The sequence below is a fragment of the Oncorhynchus mykiss genome, chromosome 3, assembly GCF_057628025.1.
Source record: "Oncorhynchus mykiss isolate SJ-2025 chromosome 3, ASM5762802v1, whole genome shotgun sequence".
NCBI lineage: Eukaryota > Metazoa > Chordata > Actinopteri > Salmoniformes > Salmonidae > Oncorhynchus > Oncorhynchus mykiss.
Genome location: NC_143024.1, coordinates 16784323 through 16797147, shown reverse-complemented (window position 1 = coordinate 16797147; position 12825 = coordinate 16784323). Strand labels below are relative to the sequence as shown.

Genomic DNA, 12825 nt, shown 5'->3' with positions numbered 1-12825 from the left:
TTTCCAACTGACAAATAAATATTCTACCAAGATTTAAAAATAACTGAAATTGGCACAAGATGGAGGTAATGTTGGAACAGCACTAACACAATTACAGTTAACTAAAATGTACAGTTAATCCAGTATAAACTAATGTATATAATTTAATACACAAGAGACAACATTCACAAATTCTACAGCACAAGGCAGAGTAATGTCTTAAATGTAACAATTACTCAGTAATCCATGCATTCTGGGAATGCTATAAAATCCCAAAGTTATGGGCGGAGTTAGGAAGTTGGCTGTCAGAAGTATTACAATGTAAATGTACTTTTAATCCTCCTGTCTTAATATTTCAAGACATGGCACATGAGCGTGGAGATACAACATAGATTGGACAAATCTCTGAGGATGCTGTAAGGGGCTGTCTCTGAGGATGCTGTGAGGGCTGTCTCTGAGGATGCTGTGGGGGTCTGTCTGTCTCTGAGGATGCTGTAAGGGCTGTCTCTGAGGATGCTGTGAGGGTATGTCTGTCTCTGAGGATGCTGTGAGAGGCTGTCTGTCTCTGAGGATGCTGTGAGAGGCTGGCTGTCTCTGAGGATGCTGTGAGTGGCTGGCTGTCTCTGAGGATGCTGTGAGTGGCTGGCTGTCTCTGAGGATGCTGTAAAGGCTGTCTCTGAGGATGCTGTGAGGGTTATCTCTGAGGATGCTGTGAGGGGCTGTATCTGGATAGAGCCAGAGTGTTTAATGAATAAATGGGAGCTGAGTGAACGCAGCATGGTCCCGTAAAGCTATAGGAGGCCCTTCCCCAGGGCCAGGCCCTATGATTTATGACATGAACCAGAAATGGGAAGGGAGGGGAGTGGGACGGATGAAGAGATAGAGAGAAAGAGAAGGGAAGTCTGTCTTCAATCAGACTAGATGCCTCTGGGCCATGTTTTACTCTAGATTATAGATTCTGATAACTCAAATGGTGAACATTATTTTCACAGAGAGGGAGGATTCCTGACAGATATAAAGCATGATGTCACATTTTCAACATGCTCACTTGGACGTTCCTGTCATTCCTGTCTTGCAGGAAATCACGCACAGAATGAGCAGTATGGCTTGTGGCATTGTCATGCTGGAGGGTCGTGTCAGGATGAGCTTATTGTTTTGTTCTGTTGTGTTTGATTAAACATTATGGACACTTACCACGCTGCGCATTGGTCCTCCGATCCTTCTCGCTACTCCTCAGAAGAGGAGGACGAGATCCGTTACATAGCTGGGGTAGCCTAGCCCAGCAGTTCCCTACTCCTCAGAAGAGGAGGACGAGATCCGTTACATAGCTGGGGTAGCCTAGCCCAGCAGTTCCCAACTCCTCAGAAGAGGAGGGCGAGATCCATTACATAGCTGGGGTAGCCTAGCCCAGCAGTTCCCTACTCCTCAGAAGAGGAGGGCGAGATCCACTACATAGCTGGGGTAGCCTAGCCCAGCAGTTCCCAACTCCTCAGAAGAGGAGGGCGAGATCCATTACATAGCTGGGGTAGCCTAGCCCAGCAGTTCCCTACTCCTCAGAAGAGGAGGGCGAGATCCATTACATAGCTGGGGTAGCCTAGCCCAGCAGTTCCCAACTCCTCAGAAGAGGAGGACGAGATCCGTTACATAGCTGGGGTAGCCTAGCCCAGCAGTTCCCTACTCCTCAGAAGAGGAGGACGAGATCCGTTACATAGCTGGGGTAGCCTAGCCCAGCAGTTCCCTACTCCTCAGAAGAGGAGGGCGAGATCCATTACATAGCTGGGGTAGCCTAGCCCAGCAGTTCCCTACTCCTCAGAAGAGGAGGACGAGATCCGTTACATAGCTGGGGTAGCCTAGCTGGGGTAGCCTAACTAAGAAAAGCCCACCGCAAAGTATTCATCAGCCCATTATCCCGTCACATCTATGACATCTAAACATGAGTTGCCAAATACAAGTACACTGGCAGTACATTTTTTTATGTTGAGAAATAAGTCCTGTCATGTTTATTAAAAAAGATGCAGGGTTGAGCTCAATTCCTAACTCACTCAGCTATTACATTCAGGGAGTGTAGACCAAAAAGCAATGATCTGGAAACGAATGTATTTCTTTGTTCAGGAGGCAGAGTGGCGTGGGAGGCAATTCATTGAATATAAAAAATAGTTATGTAAAAAGGGTTGTGTTTGCTGCAGTTCTGTGGTGAGTTTTATAGCATGCTAAATGAGGCCATAAATGTAACTAGTTGTAGCCCAGCAGTTCCCAACTCCAGTCCTCGAGTACCCCCACAGCACACGTGTTGTAGCCCAGACAAACATACCTGATTCAACTCATTGAGGGCCTGATGATTAGTTGACAAGTTGAAGTGTGCTTGTCTGGGGCTACAATAAAACTGTGTACTGTTGGAGACTACTGCACCACTCGGGAGCCCCAACTTCTTCTGCACTGGTGTCAGAAATGGGATGGAGTTCACTGAAGGTGTGTTTTCGAGTGGGGTGTCCTAGAGCAGAGAGGTGCAGTTATATTTCACCTATCCTGCTAGGTCTGGAAAGGTAACAGCAAAATGATCAAAGATGTTAGTAATTGCCACTGAAAGTTACAGAAAAGCAAGACAAGGTTGTGAGGTTTGGCAAGGTTGTTGTAAGGTACTGGGTGTCGTGAGTGTGAAGTCAGGCGCGGGAAAACAGAGAGTTCAATATAGTGCTCTTTTAATGCACACACGGTGAACCACGGCCACCCCACTAAACACAAAATGCCCCAGACACGGGGACCGATAACATAAACCAACACGTTCGTCTGTATCAAACACCAGGGTTACAATAATCAATCCCGCACAAAGAAACGGGCGGGCCGGCTGACTAATAAAGCCCAACTAATTACAACAAACTCAAAACAGGTGTAATCAATAAACACATAAGGAGGGGAGAAAATAATCAGTGGCAGCTAGTAGGCCGGTGACAACGACCGCCGAGCGCCACGCGAACGGGAAGGGGAGCCACCTTCGGTCTGAGTCGTGACAGTTGTGAGGTTTGTAAATCTCATTATACGTTGAAGAGCATATAGCACTGGAGGCACATTCGCGTTCCTCTTGCAAAACACAATCGTAGAAAACAAACGGTCCTCAATCAGCCGTTTGAATTTCCCCAGAGGCACCAATTCATCCAAATTGAGAGAGCCTTACATAACCGATAAAGACCAACAACACTAGGCCTATATTGTAAAGGCTAATATTATAACACCAATATGTAATGGTGTTAGTCTCCTGGTACAAATAACCACTCCTGTTACGTCACTTTACTATTTCTACCTGCTTCAGAATTTCCTTAGAATTCCTTCCCGCAGCTCCGAACATCACGTTTCCCGGTAGAACTAATTCAGGGGGATGTAGGGGTGTGTATGACGCACAGGTCGTGTAGACTATACCGAATAGTAGCGGGATGAATACTGTAGGCTACTCTTTGCCTAACCATTCGATGATTCGGGGCGGGGTGTGAGGAGTGGCCGGCCGCACCAATTTCTGCAGAACAAGATTGGGCTTTGGGTTCTATAAGGGAATGGGATTCCTGCCTGCGCGCACCAGATAGTGCTTCAGCCACATTGTAAGTTTATACATTTTCCGTACGCTTTTTTTGTTTGTTGTGCATGCAAACCTCGTCTACATTTAAATAATACAAACATGTTGTGATTTAACGAATTAGCTCACAATGTCTCAGTGTATATGCCTAATTATCCTTTTGAGGGACATACTTGGAAACATAATGTAGGTTTTTATAGACAAACTTTTGAATTCAATATGTGGTTTTGAGGATATTATTCTAAGTGCAAAGTTGTTAAGTACATTTTTTTTAATGTAAAATAATCGTGTAGGCTAATAAAATAAATAGGCTGAAGTGAATTGATCACAAATCCCTCTAATGATGGTGTCCATTGGATAGGCCTACCTGTCGTCGCAGTTTGCGTTCATTTAAGTTCAGCAAGTGAATAGTCTACTCTGAAATGTTAAACATTTAGGGCTACAAAGATAATACAGCTGCCTTGTTGATTATAGTTAGGCTATAGACAGCATGCGCAACTTGTATGTTCAACATGTTTGAAGAGTGTATTGACCAAATTAATTAGGTTCAAATTATTATGGAAAATATATCTCTTTGCCGTGGATAAACCGGATCAAAAATAAACAGTAGAATGGTATGTGTGCGTACGTGCATGTGTTCTTGAAATTAATTGTAAGAAATTCTTGTCCATTTGCCAAAATCATGTTCTGAGAACATTTGGATAACTTTCTCAAACATTCTGTGCTGGGGTGTTAGTACCTTATGATGCTGGGGTGTTAGTACCTTATGATGCTGGGATGTTAGTACCTTATGATGCTGGGGTGTTAGTACCTTATGATGCTTGGATGTTAGCACTTTATGATGCTGGGATGTTAGCACTTTATGATGCTGGGGTGTTAGTATCTTATGATGCTGGGGTGTTAGTATCTTATGATGCTGGGGTGTTAGTACCTTATGATGCTGGGGTGTTAGTACCTTATGATGCTGGGGTGTTAGTACCTTATGATGCTGGGGTGTTAGTACCTTATGATGCTGGGATGTTAGCACTTTATGATGCTGGGATGTTAGTACCTTATGATGCTGGGGTGTTAGCACCTTATGATGCTGGGCTGTTAGTACCTTATGATGCTGGGCTGTTAGTACCTTATGATGCTGGCGTGTTAGTACCTTATGATGCTGGGATGTTAGTACCTTATGATGCTGGGGTGTTAGTACCTTATGATGCTGGGATGTTAGCACTTTATGATGCTGGGATGTTAGCACCTTATGATGCTGGGGTATTAGCACCTTATGATGCTGGGCTGTTAGTATCTTATGATGCTGGCGTGTTAGTACCTTATGATGCTGGGATTTTAGCACCTTATGTTGCTGGGATGTTAGCACCTTATGATGCTGGGATGTTAGCACCTTATGATGCTGGGATGTTAGCACCTTATGTTGCTGGGATGTTAGCACCTTATGTTGCTGGGATGTTAGCACCTTATGTTGCTGGGATGTTAGCACCTTATGTTGCTGGGATGTTAGCACCTTATGTTGCTGGGATGTTAGCACCTTATGTTGCTGGGATGTTAGCACCTTATGTTGCTGGGATGTCAGCACCTTGTGATGTCTTGTTTTCTAACCGTGTATATCTAAAACCTCAAAGGGTTCATCGGCTGTCCCCATAGAATAACTATTTGAAGAACCCTTTTTGGTTCCAGGTAAAAACTATTGAAGCCAGCACTTTTATGTTCCTTGTAGAACCTTTTCTACAGAGGGTTAATTTGGGAAACCTTTTTTTCTAAGACAGTGTGATTGTTCTTTGGCCCAGATGAATGTCCACACGTTTGATTCTGGATTTTAGATGAGCCCCCCACAATGCTTTATGAATAAAGGCAGCCAGCACTCACAAAGATGGTACATTATTTTGTTTCACTCCATAGTTTGACTTTCCAGGAAACCATGAATCAAGGATTGAGGTTGAGCAGGTACAATGTTTGTGATGCTGGGTGTAAACTCAAGACACGATGTTGAGTCTTCGTCTGACCAGATAAACACAGTCAAGCACAGTTTTTAGGTGCTTCACATCCTATACAGTTTATAGGTGCTACACACACACACACACACACACACACACACACACACACACACACACACACACACACACACACACACACACACACACACACACACACACACACACACACACACACACACACCACAGAGCAGAGTGAATACATCCATCAGTAGGTCCAAACCAGAGACCAGACCATCTAGTGACTGTTTATGGTTTCCTGTTTATATTGCTGTTGGGGCAAATATTTTTTTCATGTTCAGGAAATTGCTCCAGGTGTGTTTACAGGTTCTGTCACGCCTTCTTCGACACCACATTAAGGCTCCTCATCAAATCCATTCATTATAACCCACACAATAATTCTCATTTCCTTTTGCTGTAGGATTCTTTCCTGTTGTGAGAAACTGGTGAAATGAAGATCCTGCATCTGTAACCATTATTCTGCCCTGCCCTCCACCTCTCTTTCCAAACAAACTTTTCATTTAGATGGGATACTTTTGTTAAGACCAAGTTTGGATACTTTCTCACTATATCGTTCAGTGTTGCTCTATTTCCTTTCAGGATAAACACAGTGTTCTCTTCCTGTTGTGTCAGTCTGCATCACAATGCCCATGGACGTGCACCCTTCATTTGTTGCGGAATATCATAATGGGGAATTTCCGCTTAATACACAAGACAGAGCCAATTAACGGGAAAGTGGCCTTTCAGACCATTTAGGGCAATGTGTAATTGTTTCACCCCCAAGCTCAGACTTGATCTTGCCAAAGCCACATATTTTCATATACGTCTGTCAAACGTTTGCAACACAAACAATACTGTTTTTAGTCTTCAATGACATGCAAACCACAACAGCCACATCAATAAGTGCCCTGACTTAATTTCTCAGATGTACTGCATCATATCACAGCCAAATCAGAGAAGTGTGCTAATAACAGCCAAGAAATAACATCTAATCAGTGCTACTCCAACTGCTTATGGTTCAAGTAGCCTTACATATTGTTATGGTTAAGCAATCTGGTACAATGTGATCATTACAATACGAATTCAGTGTAGTGTTCTGTTCTATTGATGATCAAGGTCACACAGTACAATGTTATTAATATTGTGTAATTACTGTGGTTGTTACTGTACTGCACGGCAACACTATTGTAGCCAACACTACATTACTTAAATCTGCAACATTGGTTTGCTGAAACCTCAGCCACTGATAGATGTCAACTGCATCACTCACCAACCGCCACATTGTGAATAACAGTAAGACTGCAGAAACCACTGCTGCCAAGGTGATCTAATTCAGCTTCATGACAAATAAGAATCTATAATAACGTTTCACAGGCTTCTGAATTTTCAACATGATTGAAATGATCTGTAATAGTGGTTGTCTGGAAAAGCTGCTGCCACTCCCCCTGTAAAAAGCCTTTTGAGAAACACTCTGGCTGTGTAAACAAACTGACTGTGTTCACACAGCTACCCGAAGAACACAATTCACATTTTTTTTCCATATCCAATCTTTTTTTCTTGAGTTTCCAGACTCAGTGTCCAGACATTTTACCCATATCAGATTTGCTCATTCACACAGATGTAGCCTCTGAAGTAGATGGCCGGGCGGGGTGGATGTGGAGCCAGAGAAAGCAGGGGTTCAAAGTGTAGAACACAGTTCCTACATTTGAATATAAAATAGATTTTATCGAACACGACTATGCTGCATTTTTATCTCTGGGACCCTCAGGATGACAAATCAGAGCAAGATTACTGAATGTAAGTCAATTATTTACCTTCAGAGGTGAATATATCAAACCAGTTGCTGGGATAAACGTTTTTTGTTGTTGTGCACTCTCCTCAAACTATAGCATGGTATTTGTTCACTGTAATAACTACTGTAAATTGGACAGTATGTTAGATTAACAAGAATTTAAGCTTTCTGCCCATATAAGACATGTCTATGTCCTGGAAAGTTTGCTGTTACTTACAACTGTCATGCAAATCACATTAGCGCACATTAGCTCAACCATCCCAGTATAGGGACGCCGATCATGTAGAAGTTTAAATGTTGGGGTGGTTGCCATGGTAATGGCAGGTCATGTGCAAAAAAAGGAACACTTCAGAGTAAATCAGTTCTGATTTGAGCATCTAGACTGAGGTCACATATGTAGCATCAGGATTGAGATCCACATACAGTATGGTGGTGGTATACAGTAAATCATAAGTCAAAAGATCAGATTCCATGTGTTTTTTGTTGTTGCTGTTTACACATTAGGGACAAGATTAGATAGGTATCAGATATGGAAATAATGTACAAAAGATCTGAATTGGGCTGCCTGTGTAAACACTGCCCCTGTGGTCCACAGCCAGACTAGCATGACCTGTAGTTCTGTACATTGAACAGCCAAGTTTCTTTGTTTACACCTCCTAAAGCCTCAACGTCTGTGTATAAAACACAGCCGGCACCAGCTGTAAATCCAAAGTGATAAGAAGTAAATGTTAGGCTTCTCTATTTAGAGAAAGAGGAGGGGAAGAAGGACATTGCATTGGTTATCTCATAGGTCTAGGACGTCTTGTCAGCAGAGCTAACAACAGCATACAGCTGTAGTGAAGAGCTCTGAAATAGGATCCATTCACGTCTTCGGGCTTATGATGATGATGATGATGATGTGTATGTTTAATGGAACAGTCATGCAGCTAAAGCAGTTAATAACTGATGCCTACCAGAACCCCACAGTCATCAGTTCAACAGTCAACATGGATTGATAGGTAACAAACAGAAATGAAGCTTGAAATCAACCAGCCACTGAAACCCTATTGTTGATTTATATGTTATGTTAAAGAGTCAGTCTTGGATAATTGTACTGGACCGTTCTGACCATATACAATCTTGACCTTGACTCGTCATGAAGAGGTAAACAAAATGTTGGTGGTGCAATCATTGTCCTGTAGAAAGCTTTAAAGTACTCCCTAAGTTAACAGATCCCTTGTGCCTGAATGTTCACGGTCAATCTGTGACCACAGTTTCTGAGTGGAATAGATGATTTGCCATTGAAAACAATGGGCCCCCACTTTTTTAGACCTCACTCTGTTGACTGGAAAGAAACTGCTTTGAACGATGCCTAAATAAACCGAGGTAGAGAACAGAGTGAAGGAAATGTGCATGGAGATCTGTTAGACCCAGATGTAAGTATATTCATTGGACTCTGACCTGAACAAATGAGATGTCAAGACCGCCCTTTCAATCACTGTCATTCAAATGCGATTCTTGTTTGAAATGGGAGTCTGCAAATCCTGATTACGTCCAGATGCATCCGGTTAGGATGGACCCCCGTTTCCTGAATTTCTCAACTCATTGGGATCGGGCCTCAACAAGCAATGGTATAAGACTCTTAAACAACCAGACACATACAGTACACATTAACCAGGCACAGATAATCCAGATAATCCATAGATAAAGTATTTTCAAAACGGCCTTTGTCCTAAATATGTTTATAGGCTGTTTTACATTAGCTGAATCCTGTCCTAAAGACATTTATAGGCTGTTTTACATTAGCTGAATCCTGTCCTAAAGACATTTATAGGCTGTTTTACATTAGCTGAATCCTGTCCTAAAGACATTTATAGGCTGTTTTACATTAGCTGAATCCTGTCCTAAAGACATTTATAGGCTGTTTTACATTAGCTGAATCCTGTCCTAAAGACATTTATAGGGTGTTTTACATTAGCTGAATCCTGTCCTAAAGACATTTATAGGGTGTTTTACATTAGCTGAATCCGGGCCTAAAGACATGTATAGGCTGTTTTACATTAGCTGAATCCTGTCCTAAAGACATTTATAGGCTGTTTTACATTAGCTGAATCCTGTCCTAAAGACATTTATAGGCTGTTTTACATTAGCTGAATCCTGTCCTAAAGACATTTATAGGCTGTTTTACATTAGCTGAATCCTGTCCTAAAGACATTTATAGTCTGTTTTACATTAGCTGAATCCTGTCCTAAAGACATTTATAGGCTGTTTTACATTAGCTGAATCCTGTCCTAAAGACATTTATAGGCTGTTTTACATTAGCTGAATCCTGTCCTAAAGACATTTATAGGGTGTTTTACATTAGCTGAATCCTGTCCTAAAGACATTTATAGGGTGTTTTACATCAGTTGAATCCTAAACACATTATAGGCTGTTTTACATTAGCTGAATCTTGTCCTAAAGACATTTATAGGCTGTGCTGTATATTAGCTGAATCTTGTCCTAAAGACATTTATAGGCTGTGCTGTACATTAGCTGAATCTTGTCCTAAAGACATTGATAGGCTGTGCTGTACATTAGCTGAATCTTGTCCTAAAACACATTTATAAGCTGTGTTGTGCATTAGGTGAATCCTGTTCGGGAGTGAAAGAAGAAGAACAATTCAGATAAGCGGCCCACTTCGACATGCTCTTAGTCTAGAATGTGGTGCACACATGCCATACTGCCAGGCAGGAAATGAACTCTTCTGTTCCCTTAACATCAAAATAGATGGCACTGGCAATGTCTCAAATGGACACAAATGTCCTAAAAGTGTGATAGAGGACCAGTGTGTGTGTGCGCACTTAGAAAAAAGGCTTTCAAAAGGGTTCTTCGGATATCCCCATAGAAGAACCCTTTTTGGTTCTATGTAGAAACCCTTTTGGTTTTTAGGTAGAACCCTTTTTCCATGTAGCACCCTCTATGGAAAGGATTCTTCATGGAACCCAAAAGGTTTCTACATGGAACCAAAAAGGGTTCTTTAAAGGGTTCTCCTACACAGTAAATTTATCTGAGTAAATTTTACTCAAATTGAATACAATTATACTCTACAAAAGATATAATTTGGTCCCAGTCTAAATAGAGTAAAAATAACTATTGTTGCAGAGTTACATTTTTAGAGTTATTTCTACTCTATTTGGTGTTTATATTTCACTCTACAAACTGTAATTTACTCAATTTAGAGTAACATGGAAACAACTCTACTGCCAATTCACTCAAAATAGAATTAAATATTATCAGTCAAGAGTATGTCAATCCAGTCAATCCATCAATCCAGTGTCATCGCCCACACTTCTGAGGTACATGCACACACACACACACATGCATGTGCAATCGTGTGCAAACACACATAGACACACGTGTAACGGATGTGAAACGGCTAGCTTAGTTAGCGTGGGCGCTAAATAGCGTTTCAATCAGTGACGTCACTTGCTCTGAGACCTTGAAGTAGTAGTTCCCCTTGCTCTGCAAGGGCCGCGGCTTTTGTGGAGCGATGGGTAACGATGCTTCGAGGGTGACTGTTGATGTGTGCAGAGAGTCCCTGGTTCGCGCCCGGGTATGGGCGAGGGGACGGTTTAAAATTATACTGTGGTGACTGTTGATGTGTGCAGAAGGTCCCTAGTTCGCGCCCGGGTATGGGCGAGGGGACGGTCTAAAATTATACTGTTACATTGATGCTGTTGACCCGGATTACTGGTTGCTGCGGAAAAAGGAGGAAGGTCAAAAGGGGGGTGAGTGTAACGGATGTGAAACGGCTAGCTTAGTTAGCGTGGGCGCTAAATAGCGTTTCAATCAGTGACGTCACTTGCTCTGAGACCTTGAAGTAGTAGTTCCCCTTGCTCTGCAAGGGCCGCGGCTTTTGTGGAGCGATGGGTAACGATGCTTCGAGGGTGACTGTTGATGTGTGCAGAAGGTCCCTAGTTCGCGCCCGGGTATGGGCGAGGGGACGGTCTAAAATTATACTGTTACACACGCACACATTAATACAAACACGCACGCACACACACACAAGCAATCAGGGACCTTAGATGTTGTCTGATGCACTACATCTGGAACTGATTGGCTATCTATTTACAGAGCAGCAACCCAGAGAAATCAATTTCATCCAGATGCTTCATGTTTGGCCAACTGTGCTCTGAAGTCATTAAATGTTTGACCTTGATTTTACTGTAAGATACACAAATTGTCACAGTACCCTTTCCTCCACCTCCACATTGCCACAAACTATTTAAAACATGTAGGATCTAATTTAGGCACTGATATGTAACCGGTGTGAAATAACTAGCTAGCTAGTGGTGCGCGCTAGTGGCATTTCAATCGGTGACAACACTCTCTGAGACCTTGAAGTAGTTGTTTCCCTTGCTCTGCAGTGGTCCAAGGTACTAATGTAAAGGCTTTTGTGGAGCGATAGATAACGATGCTTCGTCTGAGGCAGTTGTTGATGTGTTCATAGGATCCCTATTTTTTAGCCCAGGTTGGGGTGAGGAGAGTGACAGGAGCAACACTGTTACACATGCATGAGCAGGGTTGGGTAGGTTACTTTCTAAATGTAATGCGTTAGTTACTAGTTACCTGTACAAAATTGTAATCAGTAATGTAACGTTTGGATTACTCAAACTCAGTAATGTAATCTGATTACATTTTGATTACACTTTTTGGTTACTTTCCCTTAAGCGGCATTAGAAGAAGCCAAAAATGTATGTTACCAATTGATCGACATCTATTGCAGGATAAATCAATGTTAAAGTTTACATAGCTGGCCATATATGGATGTTAAATTTTACTTTATGGGTTGGTTATGTAGGCTTCTTCTAACCCATCACTTTCTACTACATATAATATATATAATATATATAATACGATTACATTTTATTTTTACATTAAAAATCTATCAGAATTCCAGTCATTCCAATAAATGTTATGCCCCTTGATCTTCAAGAATAGGACTTGGAAATATGAAAGTATAGATTAGCCAAATTGTTTTATCTGAGCATGACCCCAAAATGAAGGACTTATTAGCCAGCTCTACTCTGTTGTTTATGATTTTGTTGTCATGGAGGATTGATTGGGCTCATTGATTTGGGTTGAAAGATGAATTCTTCGCTCATGGAATGGCATGCTTTGAGCACTACTGAAAAGTGCAATGTACATGGGAAAAATGAATGTCATATGCTGCACTTGCTATAGGCCTATTGTTTACCTTTTTGTTGGTGACACTTTAATATCTTGATAATATGCAGATGTTTAAATGGCAAATCCACAGATGAAACAATAACAAAATGACTGATCATCCATGATATCCATGTTATGAGGCTATACAGTGTTGGTTTACATTTACAATGTTTACAAACAATGGAGTAAAACATTCTTATATTTTGAGTTCTCATGTCATGTCTTTACTATCATTAAATTGAAGACTTATAGTTTTTATCAAAGATTCTCTGTAATTAGTATTACACGATCAACTGATTAATCAT

At 41.7% G+C, this 12825-nt stretch overlaps 2 protein-coding genes across 5 annotated transcripts in view; one reads left to right on the top strand and one right to left on the bottom strand.

Moving 5' to 3' along the window:
• LOC118936615 (uncharacterized) overlaps nt 1-758 on the bottom strand; it is a 41717-nt gene extending 40959 nt beyond the window's left edge. The window contains exon 1 of the mRNA XM_090230556.1: nt 365-758. Coding sequence (XP_090086682.1) covers nt 365-758 — 394 coding nt within the window. The remainder of the gene's footprint in view (nt 1-364) is intronic.
• Nucleotides 759-2994: 2236 nt separating this feature from the next.
• Nucleotides 2995-12825, top strand: part of LOC110513540 (collagen alpha-6(VI) chain) — a 32501-nt gene continuing 22670 nt past the window's right edge. The window contains exon 1 of one of the 4 annotated variants that reach the window (XM_090222455.1): nt 2995-3569. The gene's annotated coding sequence lies outside the window, so the exon portion shown is untranslated. Of the gene's footprint in view, nt 3570-7006; nt 7336-12825 lie in introns of those variants that run through there. The other 3 variants (XM_090222435.1, XM_090222446.1, XM_090222441.1) reach the window with 3 other exon arrangements.